This window comes from Strigops habroptila, chromosome W (genome assembly GCF_004027225.2).
Source record: "Strigops habroptila isolate Jane chromosome W, bStrHab1.2.pri, whole genome shotgun sequence".
Taxonomy (NCBI): domain Eukaryota; kingdom Metazoa; phylum Chordata; class Aves; order Psittaciformes; family Psittacidae; genus Strigops; species Strigops habroptila.
Window position 1 is genome coordinate 28973170 of NC_044301.2, and position 23300 is coordinate 28996469.

Below are 23300 nucleotides of genomic sequence, written 5' to 3' on the forward strand. Positions count from 1 at the left end.
ACCATAAAGTACAGCGAAACAAGAACCTCAGCCCAGGCCCCAAAGCCAATAAACACTAAAATAACAAATACTGGCTGCAAGTAAGGTATGACATGCTGAAACTCTGAGATCAAGCACAACAACTCCGAGAGCAAATAAATCAACCTTGTGACAAGTGACTATTAATCCGAAACAATGAATGCTTATCACAAATACGATTAGACACACTCTGGTCAGATCTGTCATTATCTCAACCCTTTGTGCCCCATGTTGGGTGCCACAAAGGACTGTCGTGGTTTAAGCCCAGCCGGTAACTCAGAACCACACAGCCGCTTGCTCACTCCCACCCTTCTTCCCCCCCTCTCCTCCCAGATGGATTGGGAAAAGAATTGAAACAATGTAAATCCCATGGGTTGGGATAAGAACAGTCCAGTAACTAAGGTATAATACAAAACCACTACTACTGCTACCACCAATAATAATAATGATAAGGGAAATAACAAGGAGAGAGAATATAAAACTAAAAGGGGAAAGGGGAAAAAAGCAATAAAAGGGATGCACAATCCAATTGCTCACCACTCACTGACCTATACCCAGCCTGACCCTAGCAGCGATCTGGGCCTTATGGGTTACTCCCCCCAGTTTCTATACTGGGCATGATGTGCTGTGGTATGGAATACCCCTTTGGCTAGTTTAGGTCAGGTGTCCTGTCTCTGCTTCCTCCTGGCTTCTTGTGCCTCTCCTCACTGGCAGAGCATGAGACTGAAAAAGTCCTTGATCGGAGTAAACATTACTTAGCAACAACTAAAAACATCAGTGTGTTATCAGCGTTGTTCTCAGGCTAAAGTCGAAAACACAGCACTGCTCCAGCTACTAAGAAGGAGAAAAATAACTGTTACAGCTGAACCCAGGACAGGAGCTTAAAGCTCATCCAGTTCCAACCCTCTGCTACGGGCAGGGACACCTTCCACTAGACCAGGTTGCTCCAAGCCCTGTCCAACCTGGCCTTGAACTCTGCCAGGGATGGTCTCCCCTTGCAGATGCCTCGTGCAAGATGCTGGGGCTGGGCTGGGAAGGATAGAGCTCCTCTTTTCATATCCGTGGGCCATCTTCAGGCAGAAATATGTCCCCATAAACCACCTCAAGGGGGCTGCAGCACAGGGAGAGCCTATGAACCTGAAAACTCTTGAAGGCTGGTGCTGTGGGGTGATGATGTTCTCCTGGCTGGGAGGCACTGGTGGGGTGTCCTGCTCCCCCGGGTGAAGCCACACTGAGTAGCAGGGCTGGGCAGCAATGCCGGTGGCTGTGGGCACTGTCGCTTTCACTTTGCTCAGATGGTAAATCTCGTCTGACAGGGCAGGAAGAGGCACCGAGCGAGTGCCGGGAGGGGGAGGAGGCACCTTAGCAGTTCTTCCCAGCCAGTGCCTTCCCTGCAGCGCCCAGGGATGCTGCCTGGAGCCCTGCATCACCCACACCCCAACCCAGCCATGGCTGCGTCCCACAGAGCAATCCCCGCCGAGCTCCAAAGTAAAGCATCACCCGCTGCTGGGGCACCATGGACGTGGGGCAGTGCAGTGCAGGGCCTCCTTGGCCCTGGTTTGCTGTGCTGGGGTTGGCAGAGATGCTTTTGGGTTCCATATCATCATCGGCTGCAGTTCAGGGGGGTCCAAGCAGGGTCTGGGGCATGAGGGCTACTGTTGTCCCCAGAACTCAAGTGTTGGGGATGGTACTTGCACCAGAAGCATCCCTAGATAAGCATCCCTGGCTCCTCAAGGATGTGGTTCTGCATGGCTCAAGCTGTTGGGTTTGTGGGTGCAGCTCCCTGGGGAGGCCCAGCCTTAGCCTGGGTCCCCAGCAGCACGGGAGGTGTGAAGTACCTCTGCTCCTGGTGTTCTCTCCTCTGGTTGAAAGAGCAAAAGCTTTTGGGGTCCTGCAGCTTCATCGGCCTCACTGAGGGGTGGGAAGGAGCCGGGTTGCTGCATCCCCATGTTCCATTTCCACCAGGGTGGGTCCCTGGGGACATGTGGCTCAAGCAACTGGACCTTAGGGCTCAGTGGTGTTGTGAAAACCTGGTTTGCTTTGGATGGTGATGGGCAATTGTGGTTCTGGTCCTGTTTCTCTGAGGTGGGAATGAGGAGAGGCAGGGAGTGATGCTCACGCTGGTCCAGTGACTGGTTTGCAGACATGGGGAGGTTGGCACCACAACCACCTGTGCAGGTCACAGCTAGGAGAGTTCCCAAAGAATAGAGAAGCAGAATAAATCCCTGGGTGCACCATGGGGAGGAAGCACTTGGGTACCCAGTTGCTCCCCTGTGGTACATTTTGGAAGGAAGGAAGAGAAACCAGGATCCTCCTGTTGCTCAGCACCAGCTCTCAGTGAGCAAGGCAGCTGTGAGAGACTGAACTGAAATCAGACTCCTCCATCCATTGTCTGAGAGATGGGTGTCCATTATCTCAAGGATTGCTGACAGACATGTGCAGTTTAAGAGCTGGCTGCAAGACCAGCGAAACTGGATGCACATGACCCACCAGGAATGTGCAGTACCTGACGTTAAGAACAGAGGTACTTCCCCCCAATGCACTATAAAAGGGGAAAAAGGTAATTGCTGTTGGGGGACACCCACCACCAAAGACGACGACTACGGACCCTCGGGACGCCGCTGGATCCACGGTGGTGACTGGCGCTCTCTGCACTCCGAATGCTTGCATAATTTCTATCCTCTTTTCCGATCTGTCCTATCGCTTTTTATAATAATTATCTTTTTTAGAATAATCATCTTTTTATAATAAACAAACTGAGCAATTGCGGTACTTGACCTCGCTTGTGTCTTAATTTCACTCTGGGGACCATGAACAAAATATTTCCGACACTGGGTTTTATCCAGTTGGACCCTGACAGCAGCACATGAGTGTAAACCAGCAACCCCAAGCCTTGTGCTTGGTCAAGGCTGCAGAAGATGATGGGGAGGTGGGTTTATGCTGAAGAGCAAACAAGACCCAAACCTGGTGTGAAGTGTGGCTTAGCTGAGAGAGCAACCAGGGTCTGTCCATCAGGTGTGGATGGAGAGGGGTTGATTCAGGTGGGGGATTCAGGGGATGGTGTCCCCAGGGACAGCAGGGCTGGTGGGAAAGGAACAGGGGTAGCTTCAGTCCTGTCACTTCATGTGGACATTGGTCTTCTCAGAGGGCATCAGCACCTTCCTGGGGACAAAGGAGGTCCTCCTGGTGATGAGCGTCCAGCTGCAGGTGAAATCCGAGTACGACGACTACATCTTGGTACATGCAGAGTCCAGCCTGGTTCCTGCTTTCCCAGTTTCCACAGGCAGCCATTTCATGGGCACTCCTCAGGGCATGGGGAAGGGTGGGAGCTGGGGGGCACCCTTGGGTCCCCCTTCTCCATCAGCACTGGGGCTGATCCTGCTCCTCTCACCCACAGGTTCACATCAGCTTCAGCTTCCTGGAGGTGAGGGAGATGACAGTGCGAGAGCTCAGCTTGGTGAGTGGCACCAAAACCTGGGGCAAGCCCAGCTGGGGACCCACCACCCCCCATGGCAAACCCTGACCTGGAGCCCACTACAGGGTCTGGGGGTGTCCTGCCCCCCTGTTGCACATTGAGAGTCTCCAATGATGACCTGTGAGAGCTCCACGGGGTATTTATCCCTGAGCCATCCCTAAAGAAATCCCCTTATGGCCTTGCCCGGGGTATAGCCCTTGGGGCTGGAGGTGCAGGGAGGCACCCATGGGTGCTGGGGGTTACCGTGGGTACCTGTGCCTGTTCCCCTCCAGCAGACAGTGCCTGGCCGTGGCACCTCCTGCTCGGCAGGGACAAAGTGACAAGTGCCTGCTGGCTTACCAAGGCAAAGCCAAATTTAGCAGGAGGGTGTTTTAAACCCCAGTAATCCTCTTAGGAGGAGGTGTGAGCAGAGGGCAGATGTAGTGTGTGGGAACCATGGAGGACAGGAATGGGATGCCCTGGCTTGGATGTGTCAGCCAAAATAGGGCCGTGGTCCTCCTCAACCTCTTGTCTCTCTTCTGCTCATTAAAGCATTGTCAGCACCTATGGCCTCAGCCTTGAAACAGGGTTTCTGCTGCATGGCTGAGCTCCAGGGGAGAAATAAAGGGGAGCTGGGTAGAGAATGAGGGGTACTGGGGGGTGAAAGCCCAGGGTGCATGGAGTGAGGCATCTGGCTGGGCTATGGAGAGCCCAGGGGTTGTTACCCTGCAGGCAGAGTAGGTGCAGGTCCTCCTGCAGCCCCAGGCACTGGTGGAAGCTCCATCCTCTAGTGATGCCAGCAGATAACTGTCATCCTGCTCCCACACCTCAATCAGCCTGTAATTAAATCAGAGAGCGTGTTGCCATGGGATTTTTTTTTTTCCTGGTAGGAACCAAAAGCTAAAAAAGCCTCAAAACTCTATTAGATAAATTCAGGGTCAAGGCTATTCTCACCCCGCTGCTTCGGGCTGCTGTTGCATTAGCTTAGCTTCAATTTTGGGGTGGTTTCTGCCTCATCCTGGCACATTTTGATCTCTTTGATGTATTTTATCCTAAATTCTTGGTGCTTGCACACTTCCCTGTGCTCACAGTGCTCAGGCTGGGTTTGTAAGCAGCCCCTGGGTGTTTGCGGTGAGGAGTTGGTGGCTGTCACCACTGTGTCTGGGGGCTTGGGGACACTGTGCTGCCAGCTCACATGGGCATCTCCTACCCTTTGGACCCTGCAGGTTGTTATAGAAACAGATGCAGCATCTCACGCCTTCCAGTTCATGTCCTTTGATGATTTGGAGCAAATTGTCATCCACGTCACCATGTCTCTTAAGAAGGTCTTTCCAGACTCATCCCCTGGGTAAGTGTCTTCTGCTCCTCAGGGGTAGTTATGCAGGTACCAGAGCAACCTCTTTGCTCAGAAAAGCCCCAAGTAGGGGATGGGTTCATACTTGTCCCTTTTAACAGGAGAAACTCACACTGGTGGAGGCCAGACCCTGCTCCCCAGTTGCATCGGGAAGGATGTTTCTGGCCACCCTACACACAAGGGCTGTAGCTAAGCATGAAGTGGTGGGGGTGCTCTTCTCCCAGCCCAACACCATGCACCCCTCTGGTCCTTCCCCAGGACAGTGCTCAAGAACTCCCCCCCCCCAACCTGTACAAGAGGATCCAGTGGATCACAGACTCGCTGGAGGAGATGCTGCAGAGCAGCCCTGCGCCCTGTGGTAAGATGCTTTTCACCCCCAGGCAGGACCAGGGGGGTTGGAGCACCCTGGGGACCATCATAGCCTGGTGCCCATCAACACTAGTTCTGCCGACAGCCCCCACCTCTGCTCGCAGGGCCCCTATAGTGGTTTAGGTCAGAAGGAGCCCTGCTGGTGGGGTCTGCTCCCCACCACCCTATCCCATGGGGCAGGAGCAGGATTGAGAGGATGTAGTTCCCCAGAGAGGAGCAGGATAGCTGTGGGGCAACGATGCTTGGTGTCCACCCGTGAGGACATGCAGCTGTGGATACTTCCACCTACCTCATATGGCATGGCTGCAGAGCCAGGGGCTTTTCCTAGAGCCTGGTTTGGAGTAGGGTACCTCCATTGTCATCACAGCAATGCATCTTGCCTGGTATCTACATGGAGCAAGCAAAGCAAGATGCAGCCCCCTGGGTTGTGGGATCACTTTTGGGCTGGCAGTAGACCACACAGGACACTCTGGTCTCTTTGAAGGGGGAAGGGAGAGCTCCCACCATCCCTTTTGAGCCCCTGCCATCCCTCTCCTGCTTCCTGCTCTCCCCAAGGGTCTCCTTTGTGTTCCCATGGGAAGATCTGCCACCAAACTGCCTTCTCTCTGCAGGGGGGTTCTTGGAGACCTACGCTGCTTTGTGTGATTACAACGGCTTTGCTTTCCATGAGGAGATCCAGTGGGTAAGCTGCTCTGTCCCATGGAGAAGAGCTGGTGGCCATGTGTCGCTTGGTGGGCAGGGAAGCAGGATGCTCACAGGTGCCTCCTCTCCATTCAGCAACCTTGTGGAGCTGCTGGGGCTGGGACATCCTAGAGCTGGGAACTGCAGTTTTGCCTGGCTTGAGTGCCCCCTGATCCTTAGTGGGGTGGAATCAAAGTGCAGGTGGGAATGAGATGCTTTGGACCAAGTTGTTTCCCAGATTGTCACATAAGGAGACCCCCTGGAAATCTGGGGCCTTGCTGGGTGTCCCTAGTAGAGGAGAACCCCTCTGGGACTCAGCCAGAGAAGGTCCTCCTCTTCCTCTGGGACACTGACTCCAGCCCACCTCTCCCCACACCCTCATTCCCACCAGCCTGGTGGTGCTTTGTCTTCTGCTGGCCAGTCCCTGCAGAAGTGGTCCAAGACCCACCAAGCCATCCCACCAATTTGGGACATCTGCCCTGCCAGCCACAGCACCAGGGGGGGTTTTAGGCTCAGGCTTTAGGCAAGGGGCTCCCAGGGGAGGGTCCCCAGTGGCTCAGATCCCTCCAGTGACACCGGGCACCCAAGTCCTCCCCAGGACCATGTGCCGAGACTGATCCATGTGTCCATCCATCCGAGCAGGACGTGGACAACATCTACCACAGCTAGGACTGCCAGGAGTTCAACCTGCTGGACTTCAGCTACCTTGAGAGCCAGTGAGTCCCCATCCGTGATGCCCATGGTGCCCATGTCATGCCAGCACTTGTCCTCATCCTCCTTCTCCACAGCAGGGGTGGCCCAACTCACTCCTCCACTCACGTTAGAAGCTTTTATCACTTTACATACTCCAGGGACGTCCCATCTGCAGGCTGATGCTCCCCCACACCAAACATGATGAGCCCCATCCTATGGGGTGATGGTCCCAGGAGGCCAGGCAGCATCACTGTTCATTTTTAACGCTTAAATACATCTGTGAGCTGCTTGTGGAGGTGAAACCCAAATGTCACGGCAGCTTCTCGTGGCTGTCAGAGGTTTCCATATGCAAAGCAGCCGGTGCTGCTCCCTCCCAGCACCCCAAATATCTGTTATAATCTTATAGCAGAGCCATGAGCTCAGGTGGTGCCCCATGTTGTCCCCATGGAGCTCTCAGCCATGTCTCCATCTCAAGAAAGATGGAGCAAGGGCTCAGCTCTGGAGGAACAGCTCAACTGCTGGGCTGGGGTGTAGCAAGTCAAAGTTCTGGGCTGAGTGTTTTGGGAAACAGGATCTGTGTTCAGTTGGCCAAAAAGGAGATAGTTTTAGAGGTTTCTTTGGACCAGGAAGTAAAGAAACAACTTGTTTCCACCCGAGCAAAACCTGTGTTGTTCTTTACATAGAATTAAAAAGACCAAAGGTTTCAACAGAGGCATACAAATAGTTTGATTCGTTTTATTTTCCCTGAGGGAATAATCTGGGGAAGCTGAGCTGTGTTTGTAGGTTGCTTTAAACTCATGGACCCCAATCCTGCCCCACTGAACACTGACTTGGACATCCTGAGGTTGGGTGTCTTGGGGCACCCATTTGGGACCAGGCTTGTCCCAGCCTGGCCCCTGACTCCCTCACCCTTGTCACCCTGCAGAGACGTGGCACTGAGTGTGGCTGCCTTGCCCTTCAACCTGTGGTTCACCAAGCTCTCCTGCAAGGACTTCAGGCTGGCGAGTGCCAGTGCTGTGGCTCTGGGCACGCTGGAGGTGTCCAGGTTTCCAGAAGGGCTTTCTTCTCCCCTGCCAGAACCAGGAGATCTCGGAGCAGCTGCTCTACATGCTCAGCAAATCCATGATGCTGGAGGAGCTGGTGCTGGAAAACAGCAGGTTGAAAGCATGAGCAAAGGCATTGCAGGGGGATGAGCAGGGTCTCAGCAGCCCAGTGGTGGTCCCCTCACATGCATGGAGCAGAGAGGTCCATGGACCTATGTGCCAGGGGGGTGTTGGTGCCCCATCCCCTCCACAGCATGAAGCTCACTGAGAGCAGAGACCCTGGAGGCCAGCAAACACCACCCACTCTTGGAGATGCTCTGCTTTGTCCTGTTGGCTCCCCAGATGGAGATGGTTCTGCCATGGGGGCAGGAGCTGGTGGCATGTCCCCATAAGGCTACAGCATCTGATGGCCATGTCTCTGGGAGGTGGCTGTACCTTGCTCAGATGGGTGACCCTTCACCTCACAGTGACTTTGCACAGAGGATGGCCCAGTGTTGTGGTTTAAGCCCAGCTGGTAACTCAGAACCACACAGCTGCTTGCTCACACCCCCCCTTCTTTCTCCTCTCCCCTGCTCCTGGAGGGATGGGGAGGAGAATCGAAAGAATGTAACTCCCATGGGTTGAGATAAGAGCAGCCCAGTAACTAAGGTACCATACAAAACTACTACTGCTACCACCAATAATAATAATGATAAGGGAAATAACAAGGGGAGAGAATATAAAACTAAAAAGGGAAGCAGAAAAAACCCAACAATAAACACAAGTGATGCATGATACAATTGCTCACCACCTGCTGACTGGCAGCAGTGGTGATGGTGGCCCTTGCTTCTCCCCTCATTCAGAGAGAGCATCTCCAGCATAGGGCATGGGATGAATTCTTCATTCCCTCCTGCCTCAGGACTTGCTAAAAATTCTTGTTTCACGTCTTTCTTGGTACAAGCCCTTGTGTTGCTAGCTCAGGCTTGGAAGTAATGAAAAGGTCTCCCTGGGCTGACTCCAGAAGAGGCCATGGAGATGCTGCGAGGGCTGGAGCAGCTCTGCTCTGGAGACAGGCTGAGAGAGCTGGGCTTGTTCAGCCTGGAGAAGAGAAGGCTCCTTAAGGGGAGACCTTAGAGCAGCCTCCAGTGCCTAAAGGGGCTACAAGAAAGCTGGAGAGGGGCTTTAGACAAAGGCCTGTAGGGACAGGACAAGGGGGAATGGCTTTAACCTGGCAGAGGGGAGATCGAGATGAGCTCTTAGGCAGAAGTTCTTCCCTGTGAGGGTGGTGAGGTGCTGGTGCAGGTTGCCCAGAGAAGCTGTGGCTGCCCCATCCCTGGCAGTGTTCAAGGCCAGGTTGGATGGGGCTTGGAGCAACTTGGTCTAGTGGAAGGTGTCTCTGCCCATAGCAGGGGGTTGGAACTAGATGAGCCTTAAGGTCCTTTCCAACCCAAACCAGTCTGGGATTCTATGAAACTCTTCCCACCTCTCTGCAGGAGTTTGCAGCTTCTGCTGCTAACCTCGTCCTGCCATAGCATCCAAAACCATGGACCTGCAGTCCTAATTATCACAAATATTACCTCTACTACCTCTTATTTTCACCTAAAAGGCCCCAAACCTTAAAGCAGACCATGCAGCTCCTTATCAGCCAGATGGTTCTGGGAAAGCTGATGTGGCTTGGAGTCCTTCAAAACCCTGTTCAGGCCACCAATTCTTCAAAAGTTCACTCTCTTACCCAAAATCTCCAACCAACCTTTGCCAAAATATGCTTCTATTTGTTGCCTTCCCAGTAGAGCAGCTCTGTGCAGGAGGGACAGTCCCATAGGTGGGTCTTGGTGCCTCTTGCCCTTGGCTGGTAGAGTGGGTGGGTGAGCAGATCCCAGCCCACATCCCTGCCCTGTGGGAAGAATGTCACCGTGTCACCTTGGCTTGCCACATTCCCCTGGGAATGTGAGCAAGGATGAGCTCTCATTCTCACTCTCATCCAGTCGTGAGGATGAGAGATTGCAGGCAGCTGCCTGCAAGCTGTGAGACCTTCTCTCATGTTGTCCAGGGTGGTAGGTGGGTGATGGAGGGCACATCCCTGTGGGATGGCAGAAAGCAAGTGTCATCTCAAGCTCCATAAGCTCAGCACATGCTCCATGGTTCAGCACAGCCTTGGCACCCCAAATGGCAGGAGTCCCCAGAGCGGGTGCTGCTTCCATGGGGTCACTCCTCAGGGACCTGTCTCTGCACAGATCTTTGGTCTCCTTGGGGGAGCCATGAAGAGGAGGAAGATGCTCAGGAGTTGCCCTGGCTATCTTTGCTCTCCCACAGTGGCAGCTTGGTGGCTCTGCAGGTCTCCTGTGAGGGGCCACCTCGGTGCCACCTCTGTGGACTGCTTAGAACATCCTGGTGATTATCTCACATCTCTCACAGGCTTCGACCCCGACATGGTGACGCTGGTGCTCTCCATCGGCAGAAGCAAGTCCATTAGGCACGTCTCATCTCTCTGGGGAAAAACTTCAACATCAAATCCAAGTAAGCGCAAAGCTGCAGCATGCGGGCCAGGAGCCATCCTGGCACTGTGCACCCACCTCAACTCTCTCTCCTCACCGAAAGCCCGTCCTGCCTGCTCCAGTCCAACAGGGAGCCTGTGGCCATGGTGGGACCATCTCCTGCTCCTGGAACAGTCCCCATGGGACCACAGGGACAGGTCACAGCCTCGGGAGCAAGAGCAGGAGGGAGGATGGAGCTCTGCCTGCTGCCCCTGTGGCCAGGGGGATGTGGGGAGATGCATGTGTTAGCCCCCATTGCCTCTCCCACAGGGAAGGGCTGTTGGATGTCCTGCACTGCATTGTCCAGCTCACCCAGGAGGATGACTGCATAAGTCCAGCTTGTCCCCAACCATCCCACCACTACCCTGCAGCCTCCGTGCCCAGGTGCCATCCAGATCCCTACCAGTGCAGACTGGGAACAAACCTCCCTCCCTCCTGCTGCCATTCAAATCCTTCTGCTCTTATTCTTCTCCATCTGAAGCAGTTCCTGTTCATCTGGGAAAGCAAGAGCCTGTGTCTGGCTAAAGGAACAGAGGAGATGCTTGGTGTAACCTGGCTGCAACCCAGATTCCCAAAAAAACCTCTTTCCTCCTTGCTGCCTGCCAGGGATCTGAGCTAAATCCAGGGGGTTGCCTCAGCACCCCTTGTCATCCTCTTTCTTGGGGTCCAGCATGACTTGGGCTCTCCAAATCCAGCTCCAGTTGCCCACAGCAGCTGCTGGATGTGGATGGAGGCTTGTCTGCAAGGGCGACACATGTCCTGATGTGTCCTGGCCACCTCTCCCCCTCCTTGTCCCCTTTCTGGCCTCTCCAGTCCCTGTTGGTGTCCAAATCTTGCCTCAAGCTGGGAACCAAAGTCCTGCTGAGCACCCTGGGCAGTAACACCAGCCTCACTGCTCTGGACATCAGTGGCAACACCATGGGGGACACAGGGGCCAAGATGCAAGATCCAAGGCCCTGCAGATCAACATGAAGCTCAGGTAGCTTTACAGCCCCTTCCAAAATCCAAGTTTAGGTTTTGCGTATTGAGATTCAGATTTTTAATCCCATTTCTAGGCTTTCTGGTGCCTGGGGTCAGCCTTGGGCTCACTCTTCTTGGCACCCATGGATGGGCACCCACCTTGGTGCTGTGTGGGTGCAGTCAGGGCTCACTCAGGTCCTTCTCTTTGCAGGACCGTGGTTTGGGACAGGAACAACACAACTGCCCATGGGCTCCTGGAGGTGGCTCAAGCTTTGGAGAGGTAAGGAAGGAGCCGCTTGGTCCCCCTGTCTTGCTACCACCATACAAAACAGCCTCTGGCATCCTTAGGGCCTCTTGTCCCCTTGAAGCAGCAAGTGCATCACACAGTTGCATACAGGTCCCAAGGGAGTTGGTCCACAGCTTGAGCCTTGCAGCCAGCAAAGCAATCTGCCACCCATTTGGTGATGGCACCTTTGTTACCCACCTCAGTCTCCTGTGGGCTCTGCATCCCAACCTAGCACCCAAGGCAGCCCTCAGCGAGCATGGGGGATCTGCCATTGGTGGAGATGTGACACTCCCCTTCTCCCCATGCATAAAAGATGGGTAGAGGTTGTCCACCTGCCAAACACACCATCAGGTCTGGTGTTTGGCCATGCAGGTCCTCTGGAGGTGTGAAAAAAGAGGGGTGGATGGAGAGCCTGGACAGGTGGTCACTGCTGCCCTGTTGGGGTTTGCTGGTGGCCAGAGTTTGTCCATCCCCATCTCCAGGGCTGGACCTTGGGGCAACGTGTGGGGTGTTATGCCTGTGGGGACATGCATGGTGGGGATGAGCCCCATGAAGCTGACGAAGGCTCACCATGGCCCCACGAGGCTCACCTCTTGCAAGAACTACACCCTCAAACGCATACCCTTGCTGATGAGCAACATGGCGCAGGTGTACTGCAGCCACCCCAAGAAGACAGAGTAGGTGGTGCACAAGGTGGGGGACACAGGCTGGGGGACATGGAGCTGGGTGCCCCTGACACCGGCTGCTCATGGCCTCCTACCTGCTGCAGCTCCAGTCCTGCCTGATGAGGAACCAGCTCCGGCACCCGCTGCCCATGCGGACCTTGCGGCCACAGCAGGGCATCCTCACCACCTCTTCTGAACAGGTTTGCATGGGGCTCCCCTTCCCTGCCCCAAACAATCCTGGCTTGCTCATGGGAGCTCTTGCAAGCAGCACAAACCCCTTTACACCTTTCCTGAGGGGAGGGCAGAGCTATCTGGGGGGATGAGAGTGCGGCTAGGCAGAAAGGATATCTCCAAGGAATCCTCCTGGTTACATCCATATGCAATGCTTGGATATCACTGCTACACTGCCCCACACAGCATGTTCCCAGCTCCCTGTGCCTGCTCACAAGCAAATCCCTGCTATGCGGCATCCCCAGTTATTAGGCAGGAATGCTCCAGGGGCTGTAACCTGCCTGTGCCCCTACTGCCCCATCACTACATCCTCTGGGAAATTGATGGCAAGGAAGAGAACTGGCAGTGCTGCTCTGGCACATGACACAGCTTCTCTGCGCTCCAGATCATGAATGAGACCTGCCTGAGTGCAGAAGTATGTGGACATCCTCAGCATGTGTGCAGGCAGGGAGGTGGAGAAGGACATCCTCTGCACTGAGGAGGCCATCAGGAATGCCAACCTCTCTGTCAGCGTGAGTCTGCTGCAGGGGGAAACCCCTCAGCTCACCCGGCTTCCATTTGGGATCGAAGCGAGATATCGATTAGTTAATGACATAATTAGCTGCCAGTCAGGGAACACCAGGATATTCAGTGCCCCAGATGCATATCACTAAGTGCAAGCTGTGAATTTCTGAGTCCCCTTCTAAAACAAGGCCCAAAATGTTCTTAAACCCCTCCCTGCAGGGGCACACAGTTGCATACACCCCTCTGGGATTTGGAGGTTACAAGTGCACCCCCTTTTCAGCAAGGTGTGTCCTGTCATCGTCCCGTCCCCCATTCCCCCCCCCCACTTGTTCACTCTCCTTGGGAGAGGTGGATGCTCCAGCTTTGAGCGCACCTTGAAACCCACAGATGCCCACACTGGTGAGAAACACTCCCCACATCCCTGAGGGGTCCTTCTTTAGGGCACCCTCATCCCACCCCAGCTGGGTGCAGCCCAGCGATGAGGATGCTCCATCAGCCCATGACGAAGGCCACTGTGTTGACTGGCCAGCTCCTGGCACTGTCAGCCCTGGTTTGATCTTCCTGGTCCTGCTTCTCTCTCCCCATTGCACCTTTTCCTCCTCTACTTCTTTTCAAACTGCCTCCTTTTCCTTTTTTCCCAACTCTTTTGGCATCCCACTGGGTACTTAATCCAGTGGAGATGATAGGATTTAAGAGGACAGTACTGATGGTAGAAAGGTGGTGAAAGGGATGGGAAAGGATCTCCCCTGATGTGGGCAGCAGCATGGCTGGGTGCAGGGGCTGAAGGTCAGCGGGTGGTGGGGAGCAGCTGAGGGTCCAGCTGGGGGGACACAGGGATCACAAGGGGCCAGGGTGCCCAACCCTGACCCAGCCAGAAGGTTGCTGGGTCTCCTCACTTAATGCAGGCAATGCTCTTCCATGGGGCAACCATGGATGCAGGCTGCACATGGAAGGATGGAAAGCAAGGATGAGGTGCCACGGGATGATCCACACTGTCTCTCTTCCCATGGCAGATCCTACCTCTCTTGTATGAAGCAGGGAATACCCCATACCAGAACAGGAAGTTGCAGCACAAGCTGGAGTGTCTCATGGAGGAAGCATTGCAGACCTGTGGCTGGGAAATCCAGGTGGGCACCAACAGGGAGCTGCCAACAGCACAGGATGCTGCTTGTCCTTGGCCTGAGGATAAGGGACATGGTGTCTCCTGGAAACCACATGAATCCTGATAGGAAAGATACCAAAACCTCCCCTTTCCTCCCCAAACTCCAGGCGATCATGCAGGTGGTGCTGAACACAGCGCACAGCCTGTGCCCAGCCGTGGTGCAGAAGAGCAGGGTCAGGGACCAGATGGTCAACGCCATGTTGGAGCAGATCTACCCTCAGGACCGCCTTAACCTCAGTGCTGTCCTGGACCAGATGGTCACTGATGTCTTCAGCAAGCTGAAGTGGGTGATGTGCTGTTCTTCCTTCTCGCGTGGTGGCTGGCTCTCACCCACAGGGCCGGATGAGGAGATGAGGATTTTGGGGGCTCCCTAACCAACTGCTCCCTTCCCTATGTGGTGGTGTGCTGGGTCCTGCTGCTGTGTTTTTCCAGCTGTGCCTTTGCTTCCCACTTGTATCTGGTTTGATGTGTCCCTAGGGAAGTCCCATGAGGTGATGTTCCTACAGGCACATCCCCATGGCTGGCAGAGGGAAGTCCTGACCATCAATGAGGGGATGTACTTGGCATCTTTCATCCCAGCCAGTGCCTGCTCCCATTCCTGCTCCCAGCAAGCCAGAGCCCAGGGCATTATCCTGGGTGCCCCTCTGGGTGCTACAGCTGAGCATCCATCTCTCCAGCAAGGCTCTCCCTGGGGTGCTGGCCCCATGGCTTGCAGAGGCTATGAGTGCTGGCCCTGACACCCTTCCTTCTGCTCCCAGTGAAATCAAGCTGTCTGTCACAGCTGCCATGGCCGACTGCATCGTGGATACCATGCTGGGAGACCTGACCATCACCCAGTACAAATTGGTGAGCACTGGGGGCTGCCAGCACCTGGGGAATGGGGATGCGGGATGTGGTTCTGGGTACCCCAGCATTGCCCAAGCACCAGCCACAGCTGTGATCATGGATTTGCTGGCTGGGAAGCAGGACAATTCCCACTCAGGTTGGTTTTCCTCCCAGGTAATCCTCTCCCGGTGCAGTCACGGCAGCATTAAGGTCCTGAGTGAAGCCGCTGTGTGGTGGGGGGTGCCGGGGTGAAGCCGGGCACTGGCTGCTCGTGCGCTGGGGCTGGCAGCTAGCTAATCAGGCCTAAATCCGCTCACAAATCCCAGCCGCGGGTAGGGAATGGAGCAGCATGGAGCACACAGGGTGGCTGGGGATGGTTTTAGGTGGAGAACTTCCCCAAGCAGGGGCTCGACCTCCTGGCGCTGCTGCTGGAGCTAGCTGAGGATGATGCCACGGTGCTGGCAAGGGGCAGGAATCCTCCTGACCCCACTGTAGAGGATGTAGGGTCTGACCCTGCTGCTGCCGCTGCGTGATACCTGGCTATAACTGCCTTTTATCCGCCTTACTGGATGATGCCAGGCTTAATGGGGCAGCATCTTTGGGGGCACATACCCCCAACACCCCAACCCCCCGGGCAGTGCCAAGGCAATTAGTGCTGGGAAATGGCACTGTTGGCCTGCCTGGCCAAGCTGCCTGCCCTGCCGGCACTGGGAGTGTGTCCTTGTGGTGGTCTGGGCTCGTCTGGTTGCTTCAGGACCTGGGATCCAACCTGGCACAGGGTTCTGACCAGGGAAGCACCCAATTTGGCACCATGGGTGGGTTCGGTGCTGGACCAAGATGAAGGGGTGCAGCCCTGGGGGTGATGGAGAGGTTGTATCCATCACTGTGTCTCTGGCTGCCATGGGATGCCACTCGCCATGGCCAGCTTGCCAACGCTGAAGCTGCCACCACCCCTCTGTTCCTGCAGTACAAGATGGCCCTGCAGAGGAAAACTAAGCATTTCAGGAGCATCCGGCCCACACCAAGCATGAGAGGTAAGGTCACTGCACAGTTTTCCCTCTGCCATGGTGCAGGGTGTGCTGTTCCACCACCATTGGGACATGGCAGGGGCGAGGGGGTCCCAGCAGTGATGGGGGGTGATGGGCAGAACCCCCTGATGATGCTACAGGCAGCAGGCAGTGCCTGGCAAGGGTCTGGCCCCTTTGGAGAGCCTCTCCCAGTGCCATGGTGTGCATCCGTACACAAAGCTCACCTTGAACCTGCTCTTGTGCTGGTCTTGGGGGGTCAGCTGGCAGTGGGATCCCTGAGATCCCTCCCCATGGAGCCAGGCAGGGGTGGGAGGTTTATCTGTGACTGTGGACACTGTGGCATCTCCCCCTGCCCATCCCAGGGACCACCCTGGGCATGAGCTTCACCGAGCCACTCAGCACCCTGGGGACCCGGCACAGAGGAAGAGATGGTGCTGCTGGTGCTGCCCCATGGAGCTCTGCATGCTTGGGGGGCAGGACCTAGGCCTGCCACAGGCAATAAGCAGCTGGTGGGCAACTTTGGCTTCTTGGGGCTTTGCCCGTGATGCGTATTTGGCTTTAGCTGAAGCAGAGCTTGCACTGGACCCCAGCGCCTGGCACCCAGGTGTCCCCTGATGTCCCCAAGCCCAGCAGCATACTGCCCTCCATCCAGCGGGTAACCAGGGGGGTGAGGAGCTGCCTGCAGAGCAAAATGGGGTGTGTTTATGGGTGCTGCTCCCAGGGCCAGTGCTGGCAGTACTTGTGCTGTAGTCACTACTTGCTGCAGGGGTTGGCTCGGTCCCTGCCTGAGCATCCCCCCTCCTCATCCTCATCCCCCCTACATCCCATGCACACAAACCTCCAGGGACAGTGGCAGGATCCATCCCTGGCTATGCCACAAAGATGCTGCCCCAGGAGCTACTATGCAAGCTCTGGTTGAGCACAGCCACGCTCCCTCCCCATGGCCCAGCCAATGCCACGCTGACCCTCTGCAGGTGAGTGAAGGTGACGATGGTGATGATGGTGGTGGTGATGATGATGGTGATGCCTGGCAAGGCCGGTTGCCAGCCGGGGCCCTCTTGCCCTTTGTAGGTGTCTCGGAGCTGGAGCCAGTGGAGGGCAGAGATGCAAACGGGCTCCAAGCTCACCGGGCGCCGCTGTCGCTCAGCCCTGCCACGCCGGCACGCCCTGCCTCCACAAAGGATGCTGAGCCTGCGAGTGGCTCGCTCCCCTCCACACAGCCTGCCACCGCCGCCACCAGATCCCTTATGGACCTGCCGACCGCCGGCGAGAAGCTGGAGCATTGCACCAAAGCCAGGCCCCGGCCCAACCGCCGGCACAAGCAGCCGCCCAGCAAGCCCAATGTAAGCAGGGAGGGAACCATTGGTAAGGGAGAGGGGGGTGGATTTGGGGTTTTTCCCCTTTATTTTGTCAGTTGTGTGGATTATTGCAGTTGGTATTTGTGGCAAGGCAGAGAAATGAGACGTGGGAAGCTGCCGCTGGTTTATTATCCTGCATTTCAGCTGCTGCTGGAGCCTCCTTGGAGGAGGGGGGAGTCCAAAAGGATGGGCAGAGGAGGCTGGGAGGGGGTGAGGGAAATCCTCCATCCCCTTTCCTGCTGCCTGCTGGGAGATGCTGGTGGTGGGAAGCAGCAGCGATGGAAAACCGCAGAGTTTGGGTGCAGAGGGGCCAGTGCCTTCAGCAATAGCTCTAGCTGCTGCTCTCCTCCTGCGCCAAATTTGCTCCCCCCCCATCCAAAACCCATCTGTCCTGAAGTGCCAGCAGCCACCATGGCTCCCAGTGATGCTGGTGGGGGTCTGCAGGACACAGCAGGGTGGGTTTATCCCCCCCCAATCAAAGGGTGAGCACTGGGGATCCTGCCTTTGCACCCCCCTTCCCAAAGGAAAAGTAACTTTTGGGTGCAGTCAGTGGAGAGTCTGGCTCCATTGCTGTCCCCATGGCTGGATCCTGCTGGCATTACCTCATCCCCATGCCACTGTGATGCAGCTGGATCCTTCCACCCACTGGAAAGCCCTGGCTTGTATGTCAATGGTGGTGCTTGCTCTTGGACCGTGGTGGGACTGCATGGCTGGAGGAGAGGCAGGAGCTGTTTCCTGGAGGCAGGGTGGGTGCTGGAGGCTGGCAGGAGCCAGGCAGGGCCTGGGGGGTATCACCTTGGCACACTGCTCCACAGCGGGCTGGGCACACTCAGCACCCAGGCTTGGGCAAGACTTGAGCAAGGACAGGCTTTGATGGATGTGATGTGACAGGGAGAGCAGATCTCAGCTGGAAAAGCTCCTGAGCAGCATCAATCCAGCCATAATGAAAAGTTGTTATGGATCAAAATGCCACTGATTGATGGAAAAGTGCTTCCATCTCATCGATAGGGAGCCACCAAAGCAGTGCCATATGCTGGGGTGAGAAAGGTGCCATGGAGGAAGGCTTGGCCCATGGCACAGGCAGCTTTGCCATGGGGATGGAGTGGGTGGCCTTCATGCAGGCTGTGGTGGCACTCCAAGGTTGGATTTGAGGATAAGCACCATCTTGAAGGATGCAGATGTGGGTCCATGCAGGTCACTTGCTCCATCACCCACCAGCAGCATGGGTGTCCCTCCCTTGGAACTCAGATGGAGGAAAGCAGCCCTGCCAAAGGCTTCTCCCATTGGGACAGCAGAGTCAGAGACCTGGCCCAGCTCTAGGAGGGCTCTATCAGGGTTTGCCACCACATGTCACCAAGGAGGGGCAGAGACACCTTACCTGTGTGTAACGCAGGGGTGCCTGAGCATGTAGGGGTCCCCAGTCCATACTGGGGAGCCACCAGCATCCCACACGTGGCACCCAGCAGGGTGCAGGGGGCTGGCAGGCAGGGCCAGGGGCTGGCAGGAACTCCTGATGCCCCAGGGATACAGCAGGATGAGAGCTGGGACGCAGCTGATAACACCATGGTCTGGCTTTCGTGCTGGATGCGAGATGGAGAGTGCCGGAACCCGTCCTGCAGGGGCACCCACCCTGCAGGGGCACCCACTTGTCTGTGCACAGGCATGGGTGGCACATGCTCGGGGGGGGGTCTCTTTGCCCCGTGCTGGGCTGATGGCTGCGCTTGCTTACAGGCGCAGCCCGTGGCCTGCGAGAACAGTGAGGACAGGAGCATCACCCGCATGGATGAGGGGCTGGAGGACTTCTTTGCCAAGAGGCTAGTCACAGAGGAGCTGCCGTAAGCCCGGGGGGTGCTGAGGGCCCCACGCCCATCCCCAGGGTTTGGGCAACCCCCTGCCTTCACCTACCCTGCAAATGGTCCCAGTGCCAAGGAGATGCTGGGGGAAACATTGCACCCAGGGGCATTGCTGAGGGCAAAGCTGATGGGAGAGTGCTGGGATGGCAGCCATGAGGTGCAGGATGTTGCCAGCACCCCATTGCTACAAGCCCAGGGAGTTATTCCTATGGTGGGGAGGCAATAGGGCAGCACCTATGGGGTCCCACGCTGGGAGCATCATCTCAGGTGGGGTGTCCAGGGTCTGGATCCATCCCTTTGGGGTGGGTGGAAAGTGGGGGGAAATGCTCCCTAGGCCCTCAACAGCCCAGAGCTCACCTTTTCCAATGCTTCATCTCTCCCCAGCCCCACGGCTACAGAGACCTGCCTGGGATCATCCCCTCTGGCCCCCTCCAGCTCCTGCACCCTCAAGAAGAAAATCAGGAATTTTTTTGCCTTCAAAAAACCCAAATCCAGCCAGGGCTCGAAGTGTGAGAAGGACCCTGAGGGCATGCCCAGCATCCCAAGGGGCAGGCACTTGATGCTCAGTGACATTTTACGAGCGTCTAGTAAGGCGGGCGAGGAGGGGAAGCTGCTGAGCAGACTGGAGGAGGGGGAACTCGCTGCTGAGCCCCAGGCAGAGCCTGAGCACTGCCAGACCCCCGGCTCTGCCTGCAGGATCCAGCCCAAGTACTCGCGGGAGGGCAAATCCCAGTCGCTCATACTGCTGTCTGAGGAGGATGAGGATGTACTGGGGGTGAGGCAGGACAAGGTAAGCACCATCACCGAGCCACCGCTGCTGCTTGGCTCGCCCGGTGGGTGCTGCTCCCACCCAAGGGTGGTGGGGTCTGCCAGGTACCACAGGGAAACATGGGGACATCCCCACTGGGTTGTGGCTATGCTTCCATCACCCAGGAGTACGGCTAAAGTTGGGGACCTGGGTGCCCGCAGGTGGGTGGGTGCTGTGGGTGCCATGCCCCTGGCAGGGCTGTGTGTGTCCTGCAGAAGAGGCAGCTGGAGAAGAGCAAGGGGGAGCTGCCTGGCTCCTTCGAGCAGTGCATCCACCACATTGGCATCACCAAGGGCCCGGCCGCTGAGGGCAAGAAGCAGCAGGTAGGGAGAGGATCCGCTATGGGGACAGATCCTGCACCCAAAGGGTGGGTGGAGGTGGTGGTCCATGGGGTGGGGGTTCCCTGGCCAGGCCTGTGCTGCTGCTGCCACTCGTGCCCTCTGTCCTGTCACCTAACCCTCTGCAAGGAGACCAATATATGGGCTCCTATGCACTGCATGGTGTCTGTCCCTTCTCTCATGGCACGCACCCATCCTTTGCAGCCACCCCAGAGCCCAGCAGCACCCTGCCCTCTGCCACCCATCATCCCTGAGGGTGCTGCCACCCTGACCCCCCCCTTACCAGGTTTCTTTCCCCTTGCAGAGCAAAGACAGCGAGATCAAGAAAGCTGGCTCTCATGGTGAGGGGCTGCATCCTCCCACCCGGGTGGGCACCCATGGGTGGGCACAGGCAGGTCCCCTTGGGCACCCAGTTGTGGGTCCCACCATGTTCCCCCTCACTGGGTGCTGGTGGCATGGGGAAGACCCCAGCACACTGATTCTGGCTGGTGGCTTGTGCTTTCAGGGGACATCATGGACAGCTCTGCAGACTCACCCCCATCCCTGAAGGCCCACACGCACTCTGTGTCCACAGGTAGGTTACTGGTGGGTGCTGTGTGGGTCATGCCAGCCCCCAGAGCAGAGGGCTCTGTCCCCTCTGCTAGCACCAAGCAGTGCTACATGGGGACTGGAGCCAACAGGGACTGGTAGGCACAGGAATGGGCACCCAGAGAGGGTCCACCCTTGGGAAAGTGCCCAATGCTAGTGATGGTGGATGGAAACCCAGTCTCTGGGGTGGCCGCAGGCTGGTTCCCAGCACATGGGGTGGTCCCATCCCCTGCGTCCTTGAATTCTGTGTTCAGTTCTGGGCCCCTCACTATGAGACATTGAGGTGCTGGAGCAGGGCCAGAGAAGGGCAATGGAGCTGGTGAAAGGCCTGGAGCACAAGTCTTATGAGGGATGGCTGAGGGAACTGGGGGTGGTTTAGTCTGGAGAAGAGACGGCTCAGGGGGGACCTTATTGCTCTCTACAACTACCCGAAAGGAGGTTGTAGTGAGGTGGGGGTCGGTCTCTTCTCCTAGGGAACAAGTGATAGAACAAGAGGTAATGGCCTCAAGCTGCATCAGGGGAGGTTTAGGTTGGATATTAGGAACAATTTCTTCCCCAAAAGGGTGGTCAGGTATTGGAACAGGCTTCCCAGGGCAGTGGTGGAGTCACTGTCTCTGGAAGTGTTCAAACACCACGTAGATGAGGCCCTTAGTGATATGGTTTAGTGGTGGTCTTGGCAGTGCTGGGGTAAAGGTTGGACTTGATGATCTTGAAGGTCTTTTCCAACCTGGTTGATTCTATGATTCTATCCCTGGCTGGGCACCCACGGCTCTGTCCTACTTTCCCCACAGATGCACCCTTCCGCAGCCCAGCCACCACGGTGGAGCCCCAGCCAGCTTGGAAATCCCTTGGGAGGCTGCTTTCTGCTGAGCCACAGGGCACCAGCTCCCACCAGCCATGGCATTCCTTTGTCCTGGTTGATCCCAGTGTGGTGCCAGAGCCAGGGGCCTGGGAAGGCTGGAGCAGCAGCCTGCCACTGCTGGGCCAGAGCATGCTGGTGGCACTGCCACGCAGGGTCAGCCACAGTGGGGAGCCAGGTGCCAGCAGCTCCCTGCCCACACCACCCAACACTGAAGGTAAGGATGCATGAGCCCATGGGGTCCTTTATCCCACTGCTGGCCTGTTCCTGGAGCCCCTTGGGAATGACAGCAGAGGGACCCAAGCACCCAGCACTGGGTGCTGAGGGGTCTGCCAGGGGGTTGGGATGCTGCAGGCTCCCTATTCCCACTGCTTTTCCAGACAACCAGCTGATGCCACGGCTGGCAGTGCCACAGGGGACCGGCCGCGGAGCTGTGTCCATTCATGAGAAGCAGCTCAGGGAGCCCGAGTGCCCGGCGGAGCTGGGAAGCAAGTGGGGGCTGGAGTGGGACCATGAGCGCCCCTTGCACCCCACACCAGAGGAGGGAGGTGCTGGCTCGGTGGCACCCCATGTGCCTGGTGGTGCTGCCTGTTCCAGCTAGTGGGTGCCCATCCACGGTGCTGGGGTGATGGATGATGGCATCACTGCACTGGGAAGATCCCATGGGAGACTTGGCACTAGCTCTGGCAGCAGCCAGGCTGCCTGAGCTGTCAGGCAGAAAGAGGGCAGAGGCCAGGCAGCTCTGCCCCACCATAACATGGGGCTGGGTTGTGTCTCTCCCAGTGGGTACCATCCCCTTGCGCCTGTGGCAGTCGCCTGTGCTCAGATGGAGAACCAACCACAAGTCCCTCCTGGAGCCGGAGGGCAAGCCCAGAATGTCCTTGGATGCTGCAGGTGAGACATGATGCTCCCCTCCCTTGCAGGGTTTGGGGTATGGATGGTCCCCCCTGCTCACACCAGCACCCTCCGTAGATGCCATGCTGCAGGACTGGCCCTGTGCTGGGCTGGAGGAGCCACAGGTTGGAGCAGGCACTGCCCGCAAGCAGCCACAAACCCTGCCACAAACTGTTGGGAATGCACAAGACTCAGCAGCTGTAGACCAAAGACCAGGCCAGGGGCAGCCAACTCTGGGACAGTGAAGCCCCTGCATGCCACTGTGCTGTTCCCAAGAAAACCCTGCAAGGAAGCACACTGTGCCAGGGGATTGGCAGCTGGGGTGCAGGGCTGCACTGTACTGGGCCAACGACAGCATCACCTACCTTCTGCTGTGGGGATAGACAGGATGGACATCACCTACAAGGGCAGGGATGCCCAGGGACCATGCCAGAGCCCTCGGGATGCGCTGAGTGTGTTACCTTCCCCAGATGGCCTCTGCTACTGCTGCAGGGGTAGCTGGTGGGTTTAGGATGCAGCCACTTTAAGCACGTTACCAGGACCCTTCCACCACTGCAGCTCCCACCCCACCGGGTACCAGCCCCCCAAGACGCAGGTTTCCATCGGCAGGACCATGACCCACAAGCATTCCAGCATCCAGCCCAGCACCAGCTCCACAGCTCTCCCAAATGGCACCAGTGTTATCCCAACACCCAAGTGGCTTTCTCCTGTGTTGACCTCCACTCCAGACTAAATGCATTCCTTACACGGATGTTTACAACAAAGCAGAAAAATGCCGCTTCTTTTCTTTTTTTTCCCCCTTTTATTTTTTTTTTA

The 23300-nt window shown here is 56.6% G+C and overlaps 1 protein-coding gene across 1 annotated transcript; it reads left to right on the forward strand.

The window, feature by feature from the left end:
• The first annotated feature begins 1466 nt into the window (after positions 1-1466).
• On the forward strand, positions 1467-23270 carry LOC115618996 (capping protein, Arp2/3 and myosin-I linker protein 2-like). The gene is given in 36 exon segments (XM_030511013.1): positions 1467-1506; positions 3164-3307; positions 3414-3475; positions 4699-4820; positions 5085-5103; positions 5106-5184; positions 5807-5877; positions 6519-6592; positions 7495-7570; positions 7647-7735; positions 8080-8105; positions 10007-10071; positions 10074-10108; positions 10396-10453; positions 10930-11067; positions 11070-11104; positions 11297-11365; positions 11956-12064; positions 12141-12236; positions 12653-12672; positions 12674-12779; positions 13785-13898; positions 14041-14216; positions 14692-14779; positions 15142-15258; positions 15726-15792; positions 16858-17129; positions 18876-18979; positions 19382-19787; positions 20021-20128; positions 20448-20484; positions 20649-20717; positions 21523-21807; positions 21971-22078; positions 22374-22484; positions 22563-23270. Coding segments are annotated over 36 exon segments (3762 nt in total). The 3' UTR covers positions 22730-23270.
• The last annotated feature ends 30 nt before the right edge of the window (positions 23271-23300 follow it).